Source organism: Oryx dammah, unplaced genomic scaffold (genome assembly GCF_014754425.2).
Source record: "Oryx dammah isolate SB20612 unplaced genomic scaffold, SCBI_Odam_1.1 HiC_scaffold_22, whole genome shotgun sequence".
NCBI lineage: Eukaryota > Metazoa > Chordata > Mammalia > Artiodactyla > Bovidae > Oryx > Oryx dammah.
In genome coordinates this window covers 3,739,027-3,765,239 of record NW_024070206.1, presented here as the reverse complement: position 1 = coordinate 3,765,239, position 26,213 = coordinate 3,739,027, and the positions used below count along the sequence as shown (strand labels likewise).

The 26,213-nt window shown below is 49.2% G+C and overlaps 1 protein-coding gene across 1 annotated transcript; it reads right to left on the bottom strand.

The window, feature by feature from the left end:
- Nucleotides 1-2,505: 2,505 nt before the first annotated feature.
- On the bottom strand, nucleotides 2,506-24,683 carry CPLX4 (complexin 4). The gene is made up of 3 exons (XM_040264285.1): nucleotides 24,403-24,683; nucleotides 16,483-16,570; nucleotides 2,506-2,733 (listed from the first exon to the last, which is right to left on the bottom strand). The coding sequence occupies exons 1-3, from the start codon at nucleotides 24,567-24,569 to the stop codon at nucleotides 2,506-2,508; spliced, it is 483 nt and encodes a 160-aa protein (XP_040120219.1). The 5' UTR covers nucleotides 24,570-24,683.
- Nucleotides 24,684-26,213: the final 1,530 nt, after the last annotated feature.

Below are 26,213 nucleotides of genomic sequence, written 5' to 3'. Positions count from 1 at the left end.
ACATTTTATTTTAAAAATATTTATTTGGCTGTGCAGGGTCTTACCTGTGGCACCTAGGATCTCTGCTGTAGGATTTGGGATCTAGTTCCTGGACCAGGGATCAAACTTGTGACCCCTGCAGTGGAAGCTTGAAGTTACTGGACGATCAGGGAAGTCCCTGAAAATAAGTCTTATCCTTTATTTGTGGTTTTAAAAATTGTGAATATTTCAAAGTTTCTGGTATAAATAAATCAAAACTCACATGCCAGTTCTGATAAAAGACAAGCATGGTTTTAAAATATGTTCATGGTACCTGGTGTTCATGGATGCTACAATCTGAATTTGTGTCCCTCCAGCCAAAATTCATATACTGAGTCCTAAACTCCAAGGAAATAGTATTAAGATGTAGGACTTCATGCTTAGGTCATGAGGTTGGAGCCCTAGTGTATGAGATTTTGTGGTTCAGTTGCTCAGTCGTGTTCAACCCTTTGAGACCCCATGGACTGCAGCACACCAGGCCTCCCTGTCCATCACCAACTCCCGGAGCTTACTGAAACTCACGTCCATTGAGTCGGTGATGCCATCCAACCATCTCATCCTCTGTCATCCCCTTCTCCTGCCCTCAATCTTTCCCAGCATCAGGGTCTTTTCTAATGAGTCAGCTCTTCCCATCAGGTGGCCAAAGTATTGGAGCTTCAGCTTCCGCATCAGTCCTTCCAATGAATATTCAGGGCACTGAATATATTAGTGTATTCTCGGTGTATGAGATTAGTGCTCTTATAAGAGAGACCCCACTCTTTGAGCTCCCTTGCCCCTTCCACCGTGTGAGAATAAAATGAGAATGTTATAAGCCACCCAGTCTATTGGTGTTTTATTACAACAGCCTGGATGGACTAAATGGACTTGAAGGCTAATCACCCTCAAACATCATATCAGTATTCTCCTAGGAACTTACCAGAGGGGCTACACTTTGCCAAGGACCATGGGTTCTTGACCCCTAGTAATTCATTTTATTATCATGTTTTCATAACATGAAACTTTTTCTTATATATCACATTCAGGAACTCTGCGCAGAGAACAGGTTAGCCCCTAACTTTTGGGTCTTAGTTCCCTTTTCCCCTGATAGAGCAATTCTTCTTGATAAAATTGGTCTTTGGGAATTATTTTTTTCTGTACCATTCATTGAAAAACCAGTATTTGGGGGTTCACTGCCAGTCCAGTGGTTAGGATTTCCTGCTTTCACTGCTGTGGGCTGGGGTTCAGTCCCTGGTCAGGGAAGATCCTGCAAGACGTATGGCATGGCCAAAAAAAAAAACCACAAAAAGCTAGAATTTTGTTTTGAGTTTGGTTTGGTTAAACAGGTCTAAGTGCTTCAGAGGTAAATGTTCTAAATCTTCTGGGTCATTTCCTTTGAAAGAGAGCAAATGTTAGGCAAAAAAAAAAAAAAAAAATTCATGTATACAGTCGTTCCTGGATGTCTGCCAAGGATTCTAGGACCTGCTGCGTACACAGCATTCGAGGATGCTTAGGTCCCTTGTATAACCCGGCATAGGACAGTCATCCCTCAGTATCCCTGGGTCCTGGGCCTGTGGATATGAGGGTTGACTGTAGCCTGGAGGACTGTGGCAGAGAAGGACAGCATAGTTTGTTGGAAGCTAGTGTGAGGGAGTGGGGTGAGTATCTGAGGGACAGGAAGGAGAAAGCAGGGAAGGTGGGGAGAGGGGCCAGAGGGGAGAAGAGGATGAGAGAGACACCCACACGGGCGGATTTAACATCTCCGTGCTGTTTGCCCACCCTCAAGGTCCCCGTGCTGTTACCAAGGTCAGCCAGGAGGAGCTGACACCGAATGCTGGACCAGGGCTAGCCATTCCAGTTGCTCCCCACGGCCCCCCACCCCGCCTCTAAGCCGCCCCCCTCCCCAACCTCCCACCTCCACCCAAATCCATTCTTCCCACCCTTCTGGAAGGGTGATCTGCGGTACAAACACCGGCCAGGTCTCCTCCGCCATCCCTGCCCTTCGGCTTCGTGCAAGCATCCATGACAAGCATCAACGAGGACATCCTGGAGACAGAGGTGGGGTGATCTCTGACGGCCCTTGAGCCTGCAGTCTGGGCTCCGGGGGGCACCCTGACCTTCCACGTCTTTCTCTGAAGGGACCTGGAGTCCTGCTAACAGCTGGACAGAGTCAAGACCTTGTCCTGTCTGCAGAGAGTCGGAGATGAAATACCGTTTGCTTTCGTTTCTTCCTGGCCGTCCTGCAGACCTTTAAGCGGACGTGTGTTCTGCCTCATTCACAGCTGAAAAGCTCAGGCTTCGTCACATTTATAACTAAAAGGACAGTGTGGTTCCTGCTGCCAGGGGCGCTACCAGGAGCGTTTAGAGCAACCGAGGTGCCCTCTACGTGTTGGCTGCGAGTTTCCTCACGGTTTTCTTCGCCGTTCACTACGTTACCACCGACGCTGCTGGAAGCGCCGCGCGGGGCCGGTCGCTTCCGCCTTGGCCGGGCCTCCTCCGCGCCCGCCCGCCTCACATCACAGCGCACTTCTGCTCCGCCGTCTGCTTGATCTCCGAGAAGGTGGCCTGGGCTTTCTCTCTGATGGTGTCCAAGTCCATGTTCTGAAGGTTCTGTAGCTGCCCAAGGATAGAATCCTTGTCTTCTTCCTCTTCTTGATCTTCGTCTACCATTTTCCGGAGGTCTTCGGGCAAATCCACATCGTCTCCAGCCATCTGGATTTGGTTCTCATCCATCTCACTCTGTGCGGAAAAACAAACACGGAGATAGAGGAAAAACCCTTCTAAAACCAACCAACCGACCGACCCTGACCGCAGCAGGGAGCTCGAGGTCTGCTGACAAGGGGTGCGGGGAACAACACACTCGGCCGGCTCGCAGCGGAACCTGGGTCTGGCACCAGCTGTGGAGGCCGGACGTCCCAGCTGAGATGCCCCCTCTCTCTGCACTTGGCTCTCAGAAGCTTCTAGCACTGTGATTCTCAGAGTATGAGGAGCTTCCTTGGAGGTCCAGGGGTGAAGAATTGGCCTGCCGATGCAGGGGACTCTGGTCTGGGAAGAGCCCCTGCGTGTGCCATGACTACGCAGCCCTTGCTCTAGAACCCACACTCACCAGGAGACACAGCACCGCAGTGAGAAGCCTTCACACCACAAGGAAGAGGAGCCCCACTCGCCAAAGCTAGAGAAAACCCACATACAGATGGGGAGGCCCAGCACAGCCGAAATTACTAAGTAATTAAAAACATGAAACATTAATTAAAAACATCATTTGGGAATGTGTTAGAAGCCCAAATTCTCAAATTACCCCAGACCTACTGGATCAGAAACTCCAGGCTGGGGTCCAGCAATCTGCATTTTCAGACGCCCTGTCTGCCCTGCTGATACCCGAAAAGCTCAACCAACTCTGCCTGGGAGCTGCTCTGCACGCTTTGTTTTCCATCAGCCCCAGACTATGACTCCGTGGCCCAAGCTGAGCCCACTCTGGGGTGGGGGTGGGGGGCGGTATTGGGATCACAGGGCCAGACCAGGCTCTCTCCATCCAGCCATCACTCTTTACGGGCAACTTCCGGTTAACCATCACCCCTTCCCTCCCTTCTACCAGTACAGAAGCGGCTCAAACTCAGCTTTACATCCTCGACCCCTAGAAACAAGTCTGGCACATGCCACCTGCTCTTTGAGTGAATCGTTCACACCAGGACTCCAACTCAGCACCCCCGGGCTAGCCTTGTTTTCTGCTGCTGCTGCTGCTGCTGCTGCCTTACATTTTTTCCTATGATCCTAGGCGTGGCTGTTATGCAGCCTCTTAGTTCCTGCTGCCTGGTCTCCGAGTATGTCTTTACCCTTAGTCTGCAGAGCCCTTTGTTTTGTGACAAAGAAGAATCTACAGAACATGTTTCTCTGCAAAAGGCAAGGGTCCTTTCTTACGTGGCTGCTCTCAGATATAATTCTCTGAGATCAGGTTGTAACATGGGGCAAACTGGGCTTTGGGGGACACATAAGGTCAAACAGGGGCTTCCTCGGTGGCTCAGACGATAAAGAATCCACCTGCCAATGCAGGAGACCCAGGTTTGGTCAGGAAGATGCCCTGGAGAAGGAAATGGCAACCCTCTCCAGTATGCTTGTCTGGAGAATCCCATGGACAGAGGAGGCTGGTGGGCTACAGTCCATGGGGTCACAAAGAGATGGACATGACTGAAGCAAGTAACACAGAGACACACACATGGTCACGGAGCTTGGAGGCTCACCTTTCAACATGGAACTTCTAGATTACCTGCCCTGCCCTCCCCAGAGTTCCCTCTCCCTGTTTACTTCTGTGCTTTCTCCCCCCTCCTTGGAACGGAGACTTCTGATGCCAAGGGGAAGGAGGCCTTTGGGGGGCGCATCCGTCGCCCTGACTCTCCCTGGACAGCCTGGGAGGACGGCTCTCAGTGTCACCTTCCCAGGTGACAGAAGCTCCAGAGCACTCGGCCAGGCCTTGGCCCCTCAAAGTGCTTAACAGATCAATTAGTTCCTCGTCAAACTAGTGTGGGGATTAATTAGTTAGTTAATCCCCAAGGGCTCCCGGCCAAGCCTCTGTTTCTATTTATTTTGTATTCACCTGCCTTCGAGGGTACCTCCCTTATGGATGGTCCTTTGGGCATTTTTGCAGGAAGGTGGGGAAAAACAGGGGACAGCCTGAATTCTCAGCTCACCTAAATGCCATGCCGGGCCTCTGCCCACTTGAAATAAAACGTATAGAATCTGTAAAGGCATTCCTGGGAATTCCAGCATCCACACCCCTCCAGGTGGTAAGAAGGTCTCTGCACTTGTCACCAGGTTGGGACCTGGATAGGCTGGGGGAACAGGCAGCTGGAGGCGCCAGGGGGCCGGCCAGCCCACTGGTGCCCTGAGCGGCCCGATGCCCTCAGGAGGGAGCTCCCCAGCCCCTGTTCTCTAGGCTGCTCAGAGTGAAGCTTCTGCAGCTGCAGACCGACTCGGGTTTATTTTCACCTCCTTCCCCAGACCTTTGTGGCTCAGCTGGTGAAGAATCTGCCTGCAATGAGGGAGGCCTGGGTTCCATCCCTGGGTTGGGACGATGCCCTGGAGAAGGGAAAGGCGACCCACTCCAGTCTTCTGAGCTGGAGAATTCCATGGACTGTATAGTCCATGCAGTCGGAAAGAGTCGGACACGACTGAGTGACTTTCACTTTCGCTTCCCCTGACCCAGGGAAGGAAGAGCCGTGAGGGTCCACTGTGCCCCCTGACTCACAGAGGGGATCTGGGTCGCCACAGTGTCTACCCTAGCAGTTCTCAAAGTGGGCTCCCAAGGCCCGCTGCAGAGGCATCCCCCGGAACCTTGTTAGACACGAGGGTTCTTGGCCCTCTCCCTGACCTGCTGATTCGGAAGCCGTGGGGCTGGGCTGAGCCGTCTGTGGTTTAGCCAGCCCTCCTGGTGATTCTGCTGCTTGTCAAAGTTTAAGAAGCCCCACCTCACCTCTCTTGAAGACAGGAGGCTGTAACTCACTCGTCTCTAAGTCTCAGAACCTAACGAGTGTCTGGCATGTCGTCACAGACAAGACTCCACGAGCCTGTTGTCAGGGAAGACGCTTGAAAGTGCAGGCCCTCTTGACTGTAAACAAGCTCTCATTTCATAGCTACTGGCGTGTTTACCTTCCCATTCCCCTGGGGGCTGCCTAGAGGTCAAGGGTTGGCTTGAAGATCAGACACCTGAGCGTGGAGGTTACCTCCACCATGTACAGGCTGTGTGACCTTGGGCACCTAACACCCCCTCTCTGAACTTATTTCCTTATTTATAAATTGGGTTTATGTTATTTGCCTCCTTGTTAGCACAGATGGTAAAGAATCTGCCTGCAGTACAGGAGACCAGGGTTCGATCCCTGGGTCGGGAAAATGCCCTGGAGAAGAGAATGGCAACTCAGCTCCACTATTCTTGCCTGGAGAATCCCATGGACGAGGGAGCCAGGCGGGCTACAATCCATTGGGTCGAAAAGAGCTGCTCACCACCGGGTGATGAACCGACATAACTTTCATAATTCTATAGAAGGTTAATTAAATGATGACTGAATAATTTGGAATGTATTAAGCAATTAAAGAAGGCTATTCCTAAGTGTAATGACCCTCAGAGGTAAAGCCGGGGGCGGGGGAGCGGAATTGCCCTGAAAGGCCTTGGCCCTACACGCAGTGTTCATGCCATCAGAAGGAGGCCTCATCTCCCGTCTCCTCACCTCTGGCCTGGGAGTGCCTACCTACCTTCACTCCAGAGCCTCGGCTTTCCTAGCAAACTGGGCCTGTTCATTTCCCTTTCAGCACTAGACACAATTCTGGGAGAAAATGACCCAGAGCGCCCAGCTCCCCTCACCCCTTGTCAGGCCCAACCTAATGCACATCGGGCACAGAGGGTGAAGACTGATCGAGGTGCCTGGCTCGTGACCTGCACCTCTGTCTGCCCCCAACCTCTGTTCCCACCCGTCCACGGGAGCCTTGTGTATATGGTTCCCAGCCTGGGGCTTCCCAGATACTGGTAAAGAGCCCGCTTACCGACGCGAGAGACTTAAGAGACACGTTTCCATCCCTGGGTCGGGAAGATCCCCCGAGGAGGAAGTGGCAACCCACTCTAGTATTCTTGCTGGGAAATCCCATGGACAGAGGAGCCTGGCGGGCTACAGTCCATGGGGTCTCGAAGAGTCAGACATGACTTAGCAACTACACCACCACCACCACTGGTATTCTTGCTTGGAAAATTCCATGGACAGAGGAGCCTGGAGGGTTACACTGGGGCTGCAGTCCATGGAGTCGCAAAGAGTCGGACCCAAGTGAGAGACTGAGCGTGCACTCACGCACATGGGACTCATACACGACCCTGGCGTTGCCTCCCCTTGCATAACAAACTGTTCTGCTGAGAGGGACTCCTCTGCAATCCAAGCAATGGGTGTCTTGTCCTGACTTTGCTGCTTCAGGTTGGGAACGCCAGGAATATTTTGACAGAATGCATGCATTGAGGAAAGGCGTCCACGCTTCACCACACGCCATGAGCCCCAGTGCGGGTACAGCCGACACGAACCAGCCCCAGGGAAGGAGCGGAAGTCTGATGCTGAGAGTCCCCGACAGGTGAATGATCGAGCGAACGAATGAGAAGGGCGCCAAGTGAGCTAGCAGGTACCGAGGAACGCACGGGCTACCTTCACTCCTCAGGGTCCTGTTTCAGAAGTCTTCTCATTTCTAGAAATCTCATCAATATGGGATATTGTTTAATGCAGTTAAGAACTAATTATTTTTAGGCTGGCTGACCAGAATCAGTCGTAATCTCTCGCCTTTTAACCAGATTTATAATCTTAATTGCCAGGGCTGAATGCCCCATTATTTAAATAGCACCGTCTCCTGCCCTTGTTATTCCTCTGACTGGTTCTGACCTTTCGCTGAAGGGTAAGCATGATCCTGGATTCAGACTGCCTTCTTCCTCATCTTGGTGAATTGGTCCTCATCTGGTATCAAAATGGAAATACGGTGATCAACTATTTCACATGGTTATGTCACCAAAAAGTTGAGTGCTCCCACTTAGAGTCCAGCCAGTCAAGCTTGATATGCAGACACACACCCGAATGATATAGATATGCGTGTGAGCAAACTCCAGGAGATGGTGAAGGACAGGGAAGCCTGGTGTGCTGCAGTCCATGGGGTCGCCAAGAGTCGGACACAACTGAGCAATCCAACAACAATATCAACAACAAGATCTGATTTTAGACTTCACAGGTGGCTCAGTGGTAAAGAATCTACCTGCCAAGCAAGAGGCACAGCTTTGATCCCTGGGTTGAGAAGATCCCTTGGAGGAGGAAATGGCAACACACTCTAGTATTCTTGCCTGGGAAAATCCCACGGACAGAGGAGCCTGGTGGGCTACAGCCCATGGGGTCGCAAAAGAGTTGGACACGGCTGAGCATGCACGCAGGCACAATCTGTGGCAGGGACCCAGGCAACAGAATTTTAAAAAAGCTTTCCTGGGACTTCCCTGGCAGTCCAGTGGTTAAGAGCTCACCTACCAATGCACAGAGTGCCAGTTCAACCCCTGGCTGGGGAATTAAGATTCTCCATGCTTCACCACCAAAACAGAAAACAGAAACAATATTGTAACAAATTCAATAAAGACTTTAAAAGATGGTCCAACTCAAAAAAAAAATGTGTGTATGTTTTTAAAACTTTTTAAAATTAGAAGCTTCCTGGGTGATTCTAACGCGTGAGAGGTGTTGAGACCCTGTCAGGGCTTGCTAGCGTCAGCTTCTGCTACAGCATGGTCTTTCCCTCTTTAGCTCCTGAAGGCGCCCTCAGCACTCGAGAGCGAGGCAGAGGCTGTGACCCTGAAAAGAGCCGCCAGTTTCCGACGCTGACTGAGTGAGTGCACACAGGGGCTTCGCGAGGTGCAAGGCTTCCCCCACTGTGTGCATCTCACACTGCTTTCCTGCGTGCGGTCTTTCCAGGGGGACTTGAGATGTTCCTAGAGGTCACTTGTCCAAGCTTCTCCTCTACAGATGCGGAAACCGAGGTCCTGGGAGGTGAAGAGGCTTGCGCGATGTCCTTCTGCTTGTTAGGGAAGGAGAGCCCAGCCCTGCTGCTGGGTCTGGTAGGAAAACCCGGCTGGTGAGTCAGATCGCCTTGGGGCGTTGCCATTTACCGGCTGTGTGACCTCGGGAATCCCGGCACCCTCTCTGAGCTGCTGTTCTTATCCAGGCAGGGGAAATGAGGTCTCCCTCCCTTCCAGGGTGGCCGTGAGGGTTATGTGAGAAGATGGCGTATCCCAGCCTGACGGCTGTTTCCCCCCTTCCCAGGTCCCCAGGGACCTTCAGCTCTTCCCAGGGCAGGAGCAGAAGCAGCAAACTGAACCGGGGCGGCAGGAGAGGAGCGGGAAGGGATGGCCCCTAGCGGGCCCAGCAGGGCCTCCGAGCTGCTGCCAGAAAGAGCTGCTGGAAGCGGGCGTGTTAGTGCCTGGGACCCTGCAGGGCAACCCAAGAGTGCCTGGTCTGAAGAAGGCAGGCAGAGAGAGGGTCACAGAATCGTCTCTGCCTTTAAGAGGAGCTTTACATCTCAGCTCTAACGGCGCTCTCAGTGTAGAATGTTGAAAGAAGCCCTCCTGCTAGATTTTCTTGTCTTCATCTTTGTTCAGAGCAAGCAATGCCCTTAATACCGCAGACAAACACCAGGTGTAACTAAAGCGCACGGCTCAGCGGGGGGCCTGACATTATTTTTCAATGACTAACCTAGATTGACAATTCTGTTAATAGGATTAGCGCTCATTGTGGAGCTGTTTTCTCTTATTAATTTGGCTTGACTTACATATACATTTTGAATTGGCTAGGAAAGGGGGGGCACCTTTGTTTTTAGGAAAGAAAAAACCTCGTGGCTTTATTTATGACTTCCTCTGCTTGAGAAAATATGACATCCTAATTATGAGCTAAAGTAATCTTTGTATTTGATAAGGAATCATAATGTCGAATCCAGACTTGTTCTTTTCATGAAAACTGGCTGTAATTTAACTCTTGTGGCAGATGGATTCCTTCTGCTGATTTTGATACTTCGCTCTTTGGGTGTGCTTTTGTTTTTCTTTTTTCCCGACTAACATTGAACATTCAGCAAGAATTTTTTGTGTGGGGGTGCTTCTGTGTGTGTCTATGTATATCTGTGTGGTAGGTGCGTGTGTGTGTGTGTGCATGTGTGTCTGTGTGTAGTATATGCATATGTATGTGTGTCTCTGTGTGTGCAGTAGGTGCATATGTGTGTCTGTGTGTGCATGTGTGTGTCTATGTGCAGCCTCTCCATGTCAGACACTGTGCAAGGCCCCGATGAGAAAGACAGAAACCTCAGCCGCTTTGTTAAGAAGCACACAGTCCAGCAGCTGAGAGGGTTCAGAGTGGAATGATGGCCTGGGAGACATGCACTCAGGTGCTATGGGAGCATAGGGGAGTGGGAGAGGGGGGAGGTCATGGAAGGTTCTGGAAGAAGCAGCTCGAGAGCAACGTCTTCCAGGAAGGAAAGGAGTAACTGGGAGCAGGGTGTAGGGGACGTGAGATGGGAGGAGGAGCTAGTCCAGGTGAGGGGCCCCAAGAGGTGAGGCTGGGCAGCTGCGAGCCACCTCAAGTTGTGCAGGCCAGGAGGCTGGAGTCTACTCTAAAAAGTCATGGTAAGCCTTTTTAAAAAAAAAAAAAAAAAGGGGTGGGGGGAGAACAGAATCTCTTTGCATCTTGGAAACCTCATTCTGCAATTTTGAGGGAAGCAAGACACAATCAAAAAACTACTTAAGAGATATTGTAAATGGCAACCCACTCTAGTGTTCTTGCCTAGAGAATCCCATGGACAGAGGAGCCTGGCGGGCTACAGTCCATGGGGTCGCAAAGAGTTGGACACAACTGAAGAGACTTAATACACACACAAGAGGCATTGTAGTCAAGCTGCTGAGAAGTACTGAGCCCTGCACTTGGGGAGGAGTTGACAATGACTAGGAGGTGGAATGCGGAGAAGGCAATGGCACCCCACTCCAGTACTCTTGCCTGGAAAATCCCACGGAAGGAGGAGCCTGGTGGGCTGCAGTCTGTGGGGTCACACAGAGTCAGACACGACTGAAGCGACTTAGCAGCAGCAGCAGCAGCAGGAGGGGGAATGACTGTCACCTGCTGATTGCTCTGTGCTGGGCTGGAGGAGGAGGGACCAGGCAAGAGTGAGTCTGGGGGTGGTGTGGGCTGGGGGCCGGTGGAGGTGGAGCCTGCAGGAGCAGGGCTGGGAGGGGCCAGTGTCTTTCTGGGTCTGAGCTGGAGGTGCCCGAGGAGAGGTGGACACGATGGTGACCTTTAGGGAGAAGGTGTAGGAAGGAGGTAGAGGCTGGAGGGTCAGCAGCACACATCTAGGTAGCAGCTGAAGGCCACGGGAGATGCTGCCTTTCGGGGAGAGCGTGATAGCGTGAGGGACAAAGAGAAGATGGAGGAAGCACCCGGGGATATTCAGAAACCTGGGGGCAGACCGGGGAGGTAACCCTGGAAAGAGAGGAGAGACAGGTTACGGAGCAGAATGAGGAGGGTGGCGCTGAGAGGCTGTGAAAGGGAGGGCTTCAGGGAGGAAGCGCTGAGCGAGATGGGGTGAGGAAGGCTCTGCCCCGGGAAGGGCCGCTCCAGGAAGCTGGCCCGGAGGAAACAGCAGGGCCGTCTACTGCAGCGAGACCCACCTTCCAGAGCATCTTCAGGAGGAAGGCCTCGGCAGAGCAGCGGGAGCCACTCATTTAGGAAGATGCCCAGAAAGCCACGTTCACTCAAAGTGCTGTTTGCTTTAGTTGAAGAGAATTGACCTCCTTTACAATGCAGAGGCCAGTGGGGAGAAAGCACTGAAGACCCAGGACAGGACACTCGGTGGAACGGGACCCAAGTTCCATGGGGTCGTGGGTCACTTCAGGCCACTGAAGTCCCCTAATGGCCTGGCATTTGCAAAGCAGAGGAAACCGCCGTACGCGTGGACATGAACGTCCTGTGATGACCTGGAGTCAGGGGATGAGAGGGGGGTGGTGGGGAGGCTTCCAAGGGTGGGGACACGGCGAATATACTCTTCTGCATACATGTCCGGTTATTGCGATTTGAGGACCACACTCATTTGACTCCTGCGATGACTGCAGTAGACAGGGGTCATCAGAAGACGAGGTAGGACCAAGGAGGCCGTGCTGACAGCGAGCAGGAAACCCGGAAGGGAGGCGCGTGTGGTTCGGCGGGCATCAGGGCGCCACGGCTCCTCTCAGAGACCGAACTTCCCTTCCCCTGGTCGGCCGTCGACTAGAACTCTTTTTCGCAGCAAACACCAGCCAAATGATTTCTTTCGAAAATACAGTTCTAATTCCAGAATGTGACGGAGTTATCCTCATCAGACCCGACAGCTCCTGGGAAGACATTTCCCTCAAATCTGCTCTCGTTGGGCCTGGGCAAGGGTTCGGGCCCAGGACTGCCTTCTGCTGGTTATGTAACCGCTGGGAATGACCCCGGGGAACCGTGAATGAGGCCCCCAGGGGTCCCCCCTCGTTAGCGGGGAGAACCCGGTGAGCCTGTCCAACCCCCTGTGGGCTGTTAATACTGTTAGTCCAGCTGTTTACCCAACATGGATTTTATGAGACTGCCCGGGACTGAGGATTCTGCAAACCCCGAGGGGAGGGAAGGTTGTGCTCAGGAGCCGGGTAAGGCCCTGGTGAGCCGCGCTGTCTGCCCAGCACTGTTTAGACGTGTTAGGCCGCTGTGTTCCGGTCTCAAGTTCTCATTAGTGCAGTAATCAGGATGGCAAGCCCCGTGAAGGGCTGCGGGCAATGACTCGAGAACCTGTTGTTCTGCCCCACGCTGGCCCAGGCCTCCCTTAGCTGATCTGGGCTGCTGCGCGGGCCCAGTCCTGACGTGCCAGCCCCTCATCCCTTCTCTGGTTCACCGTACGCATCTCCATGGACTTGGCCTTTCCGCACTGCAGTGACACCCATGGGCACTGCCTGGCTTTCCAGGGCTCCTTATGGGGACGTCTAGGAGAGGAAAACCCACCACCTATATTCCCGTGGTGGTTCTCAGAAGGTTCTTTCTAAAGGGTCCACTATGCAGCTTCTTCTGAATAATCAAAGGAAGCCCTATGAGCTAACCGATGGATGGTTCCATATCAGCCTGCAGCCCCCTCAAGACTTTCAAGGCCTGGGAAATGACTCTCCCCTGTGGCCATCGTTTCCTCAAAGTCGTCTCCTCTCACAGCTGAAAATTCCATTTCCTTCAATGCTTCCTCAGTGACAGCCAGCCATTTCAAGATTTCTCGGGCAGCATCCCGAGAGACAGCGGCTCGTCTCCCTGCCGTGCCCACCCACGGCCCTCGAGGGTGCGGCCCCTTCCTGCCTCCCTACCGCCGCCCCAGCAGGGCCCAGCGGCCTTCCCATGTCTGCCAGCACAGCGGCCGCTGCAGAGCAACATACCCTGTGCGATCCTTAATGTCAACAGAGTGCACTGCAAAAGACAAGTTCCCCTCTGGAAGTCCCTCCTGGCCACCCGCACTGACCCTCCTGGAGCGCGCAGTCCGCGGGGAAGAACTGAGACCTCTGAGGGGCGGTTCTGCTGGGGAGGCCTGGAGGCATTGCCCCGCGGCTGCGGCTGGGGACCCTGGGAGGCCGGAAGGACCCGGGTTCCTGGCCCTGAGCGGGCGGCAGGAGCCTGTGACGGCCTCAAGGTGGAGGGGGCGCAGTGGGCTGCCCTCCAAGCCCAAGGCCTGTGCGGAGGCAGGGGTGTCGCTCACGGCTGGGGTGACCTGAACTGAACGGAATACGACCCGGCCGATCTTTGATGGTGTTCTTCCTATTAATTACTGTTTCCAAAATGTACTTATTTTGTTTGTTTATTTTGGGCTGTGTTAGGTCTTCGATGCTTTGCATGGACATTCTCTGGCTGCGGCAAGCAGGAGCTACTCTTTGCTGCCGTAGGCGGGCTTCTCCTTGCTGTGCCTTCTCTTGTTTAGCTGACAGCATGTGGGATCTCCCCCAACCAGGGATCGAACCTGGGTCCTGTGCGCTGGCAGGCAGATTCTTAGCCACTGCCCCATCAGGAAGTCCTAATTACCATTTTTACGAATAGCGCACCTGAGGTTAGATAGAATTTCCAGGTGCTGACAAAAAAAGCAGGCTGTTGTATTATTGGGGTTTTTCATGCCTTAGGCAGATTCTTCAAGCATCAGGTTAGAATCCATTTTGACACCATCCAGCCATGGGCTTCCCTAGTAGCTCAGAAGGAAAGCATCTGCCTGCAATGCCGGAGACCTGGGTTCGATCCCGGGGTTGGGAAGATCCCCTGGGGAAGGAAATGGCAACGCACTCCAGTGTTCTTGCCTGGAGAATCATGGACAGAGGAGCCTGGCAGACTACAGTCGGGCATGACCGAGCGAATAACACACACATGAAGCCGTGACACACGGGTGCCCTTCGGGAGGACCGGGGGCGCCCCCGCCCCGAAAGTAAGCTCCATGGTGCAGGATGACGTGGGGAACGCTCTCAGGCGACGCTACCGCTGTTTACTCGGGTTGTACCGGAGTTGTGTCTGTGCTCACGGTCTCCCATCAAGCCATCAGCTGACAGAGCAGCCGGGAAAGCGATGGGCCCGGGTCTCTGGAGGACAGATTCTGAGATGCTTCGCTGAAATAGGAGCAGGGCATGTTTTCCTGGAAGGGGCAGGGAAGTTTTAAACCACGTGGAATTACAAAGAGCTCTAAAACTTTCAGAATGCCTCAAATGTGAAGAGTGGAAAGAGCAGAGACCTTGGGGCCAGGCGGAGCTGTGTTCAAACCCCTTTGTGGGTAGGATGCTCTTTTTCAGGGCTGAGAGGCCCGAGGTCCAATCCTGGTACTGTCACTGCACAGCTGTGGGGTTTTGCAAAGTCCCTGAGCCCCCCACCCCACCCCCACCTTGGCTGCAGTCTTCTCATGTCTGAAGTGAGGCCATGGCTTGGACTCTTAGACAAACTTGAAGGTCTCTTTCGGGGTCTATGAAAAAGTCAGGCAGGGGTCTCATATGTGTTGTGCATTTGAAGCAGCTATGGAAAAATGGGTTCATGGGCATTAGTAACCCGTGCAACTAAGTTACTGGGCTCCGCTGTTCACAGTGTATCGACGCTCGTGGTCCTGCCTTCTCTCGGTAGCTCTGGGGAGCAGTAGTTAGATGTAGTGCGAGTGTTAACGAACCTGTTTGCCAGTGGAGAAGACATAAGCTTCGTGGGTTCAATCCCGGGGTCAGGAAGATCCCCTGGAGGAGGACATGGCAACCCACTCCAGTACTCTCGCCTGGAGAATCTCATGGATGGAGGAGCCTGGAGGGCTACAGTCCATGGGCAAAGAGCTGGACACGACTCAGGCAGGCAGCGGTTGGTGAATAGAGTCACTGTCACTCCAGGGTGGATATGAATCTATATATTACGTGGCTCTAATTCTCCCCTCTTTCCATAGTTTCTGTTGGAAAGGCTCTTGTGCCAAAGAAACAAGCTAAGCTTAGAGATCTGGAAATTATTTTTTTCTCTGAAGAGCATCAAACCCATTTTGCAAAGGAGGTTGTCCACCCCTGAGGATCTGGGTGAGCAAGACCATCAGCTCACCATTAAAAAAACAATCAAAGGGCAGATATTTTCAGTTTAAGTGAAAGAAAGTGAAGTTGCTCAGTCGTGACTCTTTGCGACCCCATGGACTATAGCCCTCAAGGCTCCTCCATGCATGGGATTCTCCAGGCAAGAGTACTGGAGTGGGTTGCCATTTCCTTCTCCAGGGGATCTTCCCGACCCAGGGATCAAAACTGGGTCTCCTGCACTGCAGGCAGGCTCTTTACCGTCTGGGCCCCCAGGAAGCCCTACTGTTTTGGGTTTAGAGACTTGCAGTTCTTGCGTCGTTGACGCACCTCAGGATGCCCCCTTGTTATCATCAAGAAATAAGACTTCTGTGCGTAGAGATGATAACAGCAGTGAGAGAGATCACCCACGGAGCTCTTTCCACTAGTCAGGCACTTGATTTGTCTTATGATTTCAGACGAAGACCTCAGGATGTGGGTGTCGCTGCCCCCATGTTATAGGTGAGGAAAAGGAGGCTGAGATGTATTAAGAAGCCATCTGAGATTGCTGATGTCAGAGCCAGGATTCAAACCCAGTTCTCCTTACATCCTCACCAAACCACAGAACAGTTGTCAAAAATATATCCTCAATAACAACAAATATATATGTATATATCCTTAAAATACCCCATCTTTCTGGAAGACACACAACCAGCTGATGGTGTGTATGTGTGTGTCTGTGTGCGTGGCCCTGAGCAGGAGGGTAGTCACTCTCTTTCTGTCCCCATTTCCTCTAAGAACACACCTTATAAGACTGTGGTGAGGACTGAGTGAATTTATCTATGCAAAGAACTTAAGAGCAGTGCCTGGCACTTAGAAAGAGCTCAGTAAATGTCGGCTGTGATGACGGTTATTCTCATTGTGCATACACAGATATTCTATAGTCCCTAAATACATTTACATAAACAGGTATTACTCCATTTTGTTGAGAGGAAATGGAAGTTCATAGAGGTTAAGTGCCTGGAATCTAGTTTTTATGAGCTAATTCAATGCTCTTCTCACTATATCAAATACCTCAATTATGATTAAGTGAAAGTCACTCAGTTGTGTCCGACTCTGTGACCCCATGGACTGTAAAGTCCATGGAATTCTCCAGGCCAGAATACTGGAGTGGGCAGCCTTTCCCTTCTCCAGGGGATCTTCCCAACCCAGGGATTGAACCCAGGTCTCCTGCACTGCAGGCGGATGCTTTACCAGCCGAGGCACCAGGGAAGCCCAGTTATGATTAAGACATTTAAATCTGTATGTATTTATGTACGTATTTATATGTTTATGTTACACAGACTTCTGAGTGTGACCCTTGCTGATTATCCAACACTCCGCATTTCTTATTATGTAAAAAATGACTGCATGTTTATTGTGTTAAGTCTCACCTTTGGGAGTCTGTACTTTTCTCTGAGGTGAACTCTGAGGCACGCTCTCTCTGCCTTTTTTTGCGTAAACGCAGCATCTCTTTCCATCCTGAAAGTGAAAGAACGCAATAAAGGATCAGAGGACATGAGACCACTGGCCACTCCAGCCCTGCTCAGAGGAGCCAGACACTGGGCCTCACCCTCTGAGTTCCCACTGATCACGACTGAGTACAGACCCGAATTCCCAGACACGTCGGTTCTGCGAACCTCTCTCTGATGCAGCTCGGGAGAGGCAGGGGACCACCCCTGGTGCAGAGCTGACCTCACCGTGCTCCTCTCACCCGACCTGGGAGCTCAGGCGTCAGAGTCACCAGGAGCGCTTCCCAACAGGCAGCTTCCCAGCCCGTCCGCATCGTGGAGAGAAGCTACGTTTTCAAAATCATTTTGTTTCTTATTTTATTATATTTTTTAGGGGCTAACACATTTAGTGCTTCTGAAATGCTAGTGTATAAGCTGATAACAGAGGATGTTGAGGATTACTTTGGGGATGTAAGTTTTATTTATTTCTACAATTTAAAACATTGAAATATAGTTGCTATTCAATACTATATGTCACAGATATACAATATAGCAATTTATGACTTTTATTTTATTTAAAAAAGTTTTTTTGAGCTGTGTCACTCAGCATAGGAAATCTTAGTTCCCCAACCAGGGATGGAACCTGGGCCCCTTGCAGGGGAAGTTCAGAGTCCTAAGTGTTGGACTGCCAGGGAATTCTTCCTCCCTCTTTTTTCCCCACAAATTTTTAAAGGTTATCTTCCATTTATAATTATCATAATTAACATATTGGCTGTGTTCCCTACTTTGTACAATATATCCTTATAGCTTATTTTATACATGATAATTTGTACTTTGCATGTAAGTTTTAAATTCTACAGAACACTTATTTTTATGGAACAAAAATCTTTGGAGCAAACCCTTAGCATCTCCTCCATTTCCTTTCCTGACGTCCTTTTAGAAACTCTTACGTGGACTTTCCACATATCTATTTCAGGCCAGTTTTGGTCTCCACCCATGCTGCCTTGATTCTGCAAGATTCTCAAGGTGAAAGACGTAATTTTGTGCTTTAAAGGATGTTCTTCTCCAAATCTCTGCAGAGCTGTGTTTCTGCAAAACAGTTACAGTCAGTGACTGAGAGTTTGAGATTCAGTTGTTATTCATTTAATTCCATCAATAAATGAGGATCAGAATTCTGAGCTACAATAATGTGGACTTAAAAAAAAAACAAGTGCTTGAAATCCTTGACAGCTGAACAGCGACATGTGAAATATAAATGACAGGGAATCCAACTGCGAAAAGTTCTCTCTGTGACCCTGCCAAAGAGACGTGCTCTGGAAATGGCGCCTTAGTCCAGGGAGAAACGTCCGCTGCTCCCTTTCCATCATCAGCATCTATAAAGCACGTCGTGCAGACTTCTCCCAGCGTCTCTCAGAACCACCCCTTCCATTCTAACCATAGCAGCCTTATGAACGTCCACTACTCCATACCGTAACTCATGCAGTGATTCTTATCTTCATACTGTATCTTATGCACTGATTTTAAAAATAGGTTTCTAGTCCCTAATTATCAAAAAGAGCTCGAAGTAGTGGTGTGCTGGCTAATGCCTCACAACCAGCTTTCTGGGGAAAGAAGCTCTGAGGCACTTGCCAGTTTCTGTGGTGTCAATACTTCCACTGAGGTGGACTTCAAACTAGTAATATCAACTTGATGTCACCGATAATGGGGAGAAACCGGGGAGACGTACGTGTGATTGACTTTGGTGGGTCGCTGCCGGATGCCGTGGGTCAGCTCGGCACATCACTGGCTGGAAGATCGTTTTCCCACGGCTGTTTAAATCTGGCTCTCTCAGCTGCGGCGGTCTCCTTTGCTGCAATACCATGGAAACGGCAAACGTGCTCTGTCCATGTCTCTCTACCACTCAGGCCACTTGGTTAGAGGCTGCATTGGCCATTTAAATGATCTCCCTGCTTCCATCATGGCCCTATCATTGAGAAGTGACATTTTTAACAAACGGCCTGAGCGATTCTTACGCAAGCTAAACAGAGCTGCAGCATTCAGGACAGGGGGCCGTTTGGAGGCAAACAGGATTTGGGGATATATTATAAAGCTATATCCCTTCGTTGTCAACCTGCTAAGCCCCAGTTTATGTTCAGCCGTCCCTTCCCTGGGTGAAGGGATCACTCACACAAGATCGGGTGTGGATTTTCAGAACACTCTGTGGACGGCCTAATTGGACTTGTGATTTGCTGTTGGAAGTGGGCTCCCTTGTTCTTGATGATCCAGAGAGAAGCAGACAGCTTTGAGGATGTCGGTGAAGCTCACTGGAATCACCTCCTCTCCTAGCTGCCCAAGGAAGCACATTGTTAGAGGCTGCTTTTAGATAAAGTCTTCCCTGGTGGCTCAGTGCTAAAGAATACACCTGCCATTTGATCCCTGGGTTGAGAAGATCCCCTGGAGCAGGGAATGGCAACCCACCCCTGTATTCTTGCCTGGAGAATCCCATGGACAGAGGAGCCTGGTGGGCTGCAGTCCATGGGGTCACAAAGAGTCAGACGGGACTGAGCGACTCAATGACAACAACAGGAACCTTTATATACGTGGCCCTGTCCTCTAGCTGTACAGGACTGGACCAAGGTGGGTAAGTGGAATTTCTTCTCTGAGAATTTGGGTTTGGGACGGAGCAAGTCAGAGACTCGCAGTGTGGCTGGATCTGTTAACAGTGAGCTCAGAGGACGTTGGTTGCCCATCCTCACGGGTGGTTCAGGTAATAGAGGAGCAGAAGGCTGACTGCCCCGAGAGGACAAAGTGGCCGCACGGAGGTGGATGGGCGGCCAGGGATCGAATGAGGGCCCGTGACTCCCAGTGACACCCTGGTCCTAGTTTGGCCCACGGAGCCTGGGGGCGTGTCTGCAATGGGTCTGGTGAAGCATCTTTGCAAGAAGCATGTTAGTTGCTCATTCATTTCTGACTCTTGGTGATCCTGTGGTCTGTCCATGGGATTTTCCAGGCAAGAGCACTGGAGTGGGTTGCCATTCCCTTCTCCAGGGGATCTTCCCGACCCAGGGATCCAACCTGAGTCTCCTGCATTGCAGGTAGATTCTTTGCCACTGAACTACATGCTATGATATGCTAAGTCGCTCAGTCGTGTCTGACTCTTTGCGACCCCGTGGACTGTAGCCCACCAGGTTCCTCTGTCCATGGGATTCTCCAGGCAAGAATGCTAGAGTGAGTAGCCATGCCCTCCTCTCTGAACTACATAATTTGCCTTAAAATAAATATCATGTTTTCAGGTGGCTCTGTTGGTTTCTATGTCTTAACTCAAAGTTCTGGAATCATTACACAGAAGCCTGGCTGAAGGAAGGGTTGGCTCTGAAGGTGTCACATTAAACTGCTCATCAATGGGGCCTGGCTTTAGACACTCTCTGAACTCATTTCCCTCTGCAAAAGGTCAGGCCTGGAGGAGGCATAAGAGAACCGTGGGCTCGGTCTTCTCATTTAGGGAAAGAGAGCTTGCTGAAAAGCTCAGAGACCCGGGGGCATGGGCAGAAGCTAATCTCCCCCAACATCAATATTTTACTATAAAAAGATTCAAGTGTACAGAAAAGTTGAAGCAGTTTTACAGTTGACACGCATATATGCACCATTTATATTCTACTACTGGCATCTGCCTATATGCTTTAGAAAATGTCACTTACCTAGCCCTGTCTCTCCTTTTCTCTCTCCATTCATTTATCCATCATATTTTCTGATGCATTTCAAAGTTGTTGACATCAGTACTCTCTTCCCGCAAACACTTTAATGTGCATACCATAACTCCAATTACATATCTGTTTATTTGTTGTTGTTGATCAGTAGCTAAGTCGTGTCCAACTCTTTGCAACCCCAGGGACTGTGGCATGCCAGGCTGTCCTTCACAAACTCCTGGAGTTTGCTCAAACTCATGTCCCTTGAGTTGGTGATGCCATCCAACCATCTCATCCTCTGTCATCCCCTTCTCCTTCTGCCCTCAGTCTCCCAGCATCAGGATCTTTTCCAGTGAGTCGGCTCTTCATGTCAGGTGGCCAAAATATTGGGGCTCCTTTTCTTTTGAATTAAAATGTTGCATGCTATTAAATGTACAGACCTTAAATGGACTGTGATGGTTAACTTCGTGTGTCAGCTCAACTGGGACACAGGGTGTCCTGATTAAACATCATTTCTGAATGTGTCTGGGAGGCTGTTTCTAGATGAGATGAGCATTGGAGTCTGTGGGCGGTGGACGGAGTGAAACAGAAGGCCCTCCTCGGTGTGTGTGTTGGGGGGGTGGGGGGTGCTCGTGGAATCCACGGAGGCTTTGAATCAACAAAAAGGCCCCCTGCCTGCCTGCCTGCCTGCTGAGCTGAGACAGTGATCTCCTCTTGTTCCAAGAACCCTCCAGTTCTGAGAACCACACCACCGACTTCCCTGGGTTGTAGATGGCAGATGGTGGGACTTCCTGGCTTCCACAGCCACGTGAACATTGGCTCCTTGTGATAAATCTCACATTATCTGTGTGTACATACATACATTTTTTCTCTTCTCTTGCTTCTGTTTTTACTGCGTAAACCAAACCTCTGCTGCTGCTGCTGCTGCGAAGTCGCTTCAGTCGTGTCTGACTCTGTGCAACCCCATGGATTGCAGCCCACCAGGCTCCTCCACCCATGGGATTTTCCAGGCAAGAGCACTGGAGTGGGGTGCCATCGCCTTCTCTCTATTGAGGCGTAAAAAACATTACTATCACCTGAGAAAATGCTCTCCTGCTCTCGATTGACGCCTGCTCCCAGTCCTAGAGGCCACCGCTGTCTTCTTGCCACCACAGGTTGGATTTGCCTGTTCTAGAACTTCATACACATGTAACCACACGCTATGCATTCTTTGGTGTATTTCTTCTTTCAGTCATAATAAAAAAACTCTGGGGATTTATCCAGCTTGTTTTACTTACCAGGGGTTTGTTCCTTTTCGTTACTGAGTGTATTCTACTGTATGAATAGATCTCATTTGTTTATTTAGTCTTTGATGGACACTTGGATTATTTCCTAATTTGGGCTCTCATGAATGAAGCTACTAGGAACTTTTTGCACGAGTCTTTTTGTGGACGTATAGATTTCTCTAGTTGCAGTGCACGTTTTTAACTTTGATAATGTCTAATTCCTCATTTCAAAATTTTATGCTCACTGATTTCAGGGTCATGTTTAAGAAATTTCTGCCTACTTCCAAGATGCAAAGATGTTGAGTTTTTTCCTAGATGCTTTATGATTTCAGTTTTTATGCTTAAGTCTGTGACGCACATCAAAGTTCAAGTTACAAGTGATGCCAGAGCAGCTGCTATATCATAACTAAGGGGACCTTTTCATATAATGGAGAGAAATGGAGGAATAAACAGGTTGTTTTATTTAGAACTTTCCAAATATTCTATTTAGGTACAGACCTCTTTCAGTACTAATGTTACCAATATGGTGGGAGGGGGGGAGGGGGTGGAATCTCAACACGGAAATAAAGTAAAGACGAATGTGCCATGGAGTGCATTGCTGAGTAGCATTCGATTTATTGTCAGTAAAGTCAATCCCACAACTTTTCTATAATGATGAGGACAAGTTTAGGAGGCTTTTACTTGCTAATATGCATTCTGATTATTCTATATATCACGACATGTGTAGCTGTCTCTAGATGTGACTTGTGTGAACCATTTTTGATGCCTACTAATTTTTTTCATTGTGATATTTGCTCCAATTTATACATTTCAAAATTCTTTCTATTGAAGTACAATTGATGTACAGTGTGTTTTGGGTGCACAGCGAAGTGATTCTGCTTTCTATATACGTGTGTGTGTGTGATCAGTTGTGTCTGACCCTTTTGTGACCCCATGAATGACAGCCCACCAGGCTCCTCTGTCCATGGAGTTTTCCAGGCAAGAATACTGGAGTGGGTTGCCATTTCCTCCTCTAGGGGATCTTCGCAAGCCAGGGATCGAACCCAACTCTCTTGAGTTTCCTCCACTGGCAGATGGATTCTTTACCACTGTGCCATCTGGGGAGCCCTTTATATATATTCTTTTTCAGAGTCTTTCTCCTTATAGGTTATTACAAAATACGGAGCACAGTTCCCTGATGTCTGCCTCTTTATATTGTATTCTAGGCGATGAAGCTCTTGGAAACTCAAGCAGTGGACCAGAAGTCCTGCCTCTTTCGCGCAAGCAGGTTAGCCTCACTGTCCTGCTACTATTGCTTTAATTGGGTGATCAAACAAATGTCTAACATGCATACACACACACAGAGCTGAGTAGTTGGTGCATAACTGACTGATGATACCATTTGACTATTTTGGTTTCTGATCTGTCCAGATATAAAATTAAGTAAAACTGTGACATTAGTTAACCAAACAGATGTCGTCTCTCGCGACCAGATTTGTTACTGAGACACATTAAATGCCACTTTAATATCAGATGTATAGTCTATATTTCTGGCCATTTTCTTTTTATCGGCCCCCTTGAGCTGAGCACATCTGACGCTATCTTTCTGCTACTGCTTTTTCTCACGCGCCATGGGCAACTCTGGCCAGGATCCGGGGAACGCTGCCTTCTTTGTGGATTAGTTTAGCACCCACATTATTTTTGCAGTTGCATTTTAAAAAAACACAGACCTTAAATTTACTGCAAATCCAAGCACAATACATTCTAGGTAGTTTTATAAGCCACAATTGCTTTCAGGAAAAAATACAATAGACAAGGTTCCCATTAAGTGGAAGATTTAAGCTTCCTTAGTTTCCTCCAGGTCATCAACCCTTTCTCCTTTAATCATTTTAGCAATAAGACCTAGGCAATTATCATGTAATTATTAGCAAAACAGCCACAGTGGCCAAAAAAAAAAAAAAAACTTTTGTAACATATGGTGAAATTTTAATGTCAAGACTGATGCTTCAATACTCAGTTTGATTTGATTAAAACTCTTAAATTCCACTTTAAACTTTAGAAAATTAAATATAGACTACACTTAAAGATCAGTCTTCAGTAGTTAAAAATTGGTAATATTCACAATCCATAATACCCAACTGAAATGTTACTATTTGTTTTATTACATTTTATATAGCCAGGACAATGTCCTTATTTTTCGGAGGTATATAGGCAAAGGATCCAGGGGTAAAGTATCAGGTTGTCTGTAATTTACTTTAAAATGGTTCTCTGTACCTATTTATCTATCAATCAATCATCTATCCTCCAACTATCTAATCATCTGTAAGCAAACGTGACAAAACGTCAACTGTCAGCTTTATGCCCTAGATATATACGGCCATTCGCTACCCTGTTCTACTCGTCTGTATCCTTCATAATAGGCAGTCCACGTATCTGTTCAGAGTCTTTCGAGAAGCCAAGTCTTATGACATAATTGTCATGTTGTATTTTCCAGGCTTTTTTTTTTCCTGCACAAGTTCAAGAATATTGTACTCTATGCTCTTTTAGGCCCCCTTCCAGGTGCAAAGTCTCAGTTCCTACAGTTGGAAAGCTTTCTACACTCACCTAAGAGGGTGAATTTCCAGATGACTGTAAAAATATTCAGGTGCTCAATTTTGCATTTGAACAACTGAGGTCAGTTAAACTGTGCCTGGATCGGAAAGTTTCAGCTGCTTTTAAGGATGACACGTGGGTTTGTTTATAGCGTTTTTCATTTCCATTCACACAAGTAAGACAGAGTGGCTGCTGATGCTAGGGACTGGTTCACTTTTTAGCAGAACAGACTTCCCTGAGTTTAGAGGCGGCGGCACAGGAATGGCCTCTGAAGGGCGGAGAGGGAGAGCGGGGCGCAGGACAGCACGGCCACGGGGAGCTGCCTTCTGCTCTAGCAGGGAGCCCGAGCTGCGTGTACTCACTTTTCCTCGATGACCTGCTTCTGGTACTCCTCATACTCCTCTCGGCTCATCCCTTGAGCGGCTGCGGGGTCAGATGCTCCTCCTTCTTCTTTTTTTTCTTCAGACCCGCCACCGAGTCCTAAATTCTTCACCTGGTTACTTATCATAGTTTTCATAAGGAAAGCCATTGTGTCTGCCCCCAGAGAAAGAAAGCCAAACACTCCGAGAAAACTCAAAAGAAAACAAACAAATCACAAAATCCCCAAGTATTTTCAGTGATAGCAACACGCTGAAAAGCAAAGGACTCCACGCAGCTTCATCTATTCAAGGGCATAATGATAGCGAGAAGTGGTTCGTGGGCTCTAAGCTGGATTAAGGAGGTGAACTCCTTAGCACAGAGAGGCAGATGGCTCCGATTACCGAGGCATGCAATCAGATGCAACCAACTACTTTCTGAATTATTACACTAAGCTAATTTCAGAGGGGGAAAAAGGAATCCTTCACATTATCCAGCCCTCTCCCATTTCTAAGGTTTAAATTATAAGTGCAGCAGGGCTTCATCAAGGGTTGTTTCAATTAAATGAATCGGAGGTGACTGATTATATGACTGTGGTGGCAGTTCCAAATTCCAGCCCATGAGGACAACATCCTCTTGAGAACTGAGTCCAGTGAGATGCAAAACCTAAAGCGCTTTATTTAGCAAGAATAATCCTTTGATCCATCATTTTATCTCACCGGACTCTCAGGACTATGTAAGGATTTGTTTTGGTTTGCTTGAATCCTATGCTGTTTCAGTGGTTATTGGGTCCTGGACATAAATACCCAACCAGGGCAAGTGTGAAGGGCAAGCCCGAGTCCTTCACTTGCATCTGAAGATCAGCCTAGCTTGTTCCTGCACTGAGAGGTCACGCTTCTGCATGGAAACGTGCTGGACGCTTGCAAAGCTCTGACCCAGAAGCTGAGCGTGGCTGAGTCAGGTCATCGGTGGGTATTGGTATTTCCCTTTTCCCTGGTAGCTCACATGGTAAAGAATTTGCCTGCATTGCAGGACACCCGGGTTCCTTCTCTGGGTCAGGAAGATCGCCTGGAGAAGGGAGTGGCTACCCACTCCAGTATTCTTGCCTGAATCCCATGGGCAGAGGAAGCCGGTGGACTGCAGTCCATGGATACCACTGAGTGACTAACACTTCCACACTTTCCCTCTTACATGCAGTCACTTCCTGGGTGCTCTGTTTAAACTCGCTGGTGTACTCGGAGAAAACTTTCGACAGTGTTTGGTAATAGATTCTCAACGGCTGTGGTTTCCTCCAGGTCAAGGGAGGAATTTGAGCATGGCTAAGACTTTAATCTACCTTAGAATCTTTCTAATTAAAGCACTCCAAGAGCCAGTGGGGAGGAGGGGAGAGATACAGCCTATTTGTAAGCTATGCTATTGTTTTATCCACAGGCATGAGCCCTTTCAGGAAATAGATGACTCTCCCTCAGATTGTACAAAACCATATACACCACATCTTTGCCTAAAATGCTTGTTTTATGTATTTGAAGATCTGTTTTTCACTCTACTAACCTAAAATATTGCTAAAATGGTCTCAGTTTTAAAAATTAACAAACATTAAGGGTGAAATAAGAGACTTTTCTTGGTGTTCTTCAATTGAGAATGGACTTTCATACTTAATTCCACTTGCACTTTTAAGATGTGTTGCCTGGGACTTAATACATTAAAGCCATGACCCCTAAATTATTATTTATAATAAACTGCTTTTCATCTCCATTGAGGAGACTTACTAGTATTTTATATAAAGGAAAAGCCATAGTCTGTGTTTCTGTCTGTT

Coding starts and splice junctions, on each gene's coding strand:
- CPLX4 (XM_040264285.1), bottom strand. CDS start 24,569: ATGGCTTTCCTTATGAAAACTATGATAAGTAACCAGGTGAAGAATTTA. Junction 16,571..24,402: donor AAGCAGGTCATCGAGGAAAA/GTGAGTACACGC, acceptor TTTCACTTTCAG/GATGGAAAGAGATGCTGCGT. Junction 2,734..16,482: donor AAAAGTACAGACTCCCAAAG/GTGAGACTTAAC, acceptor TTTTCCGCACAG/AGTGAGATGGATGAGAACCA.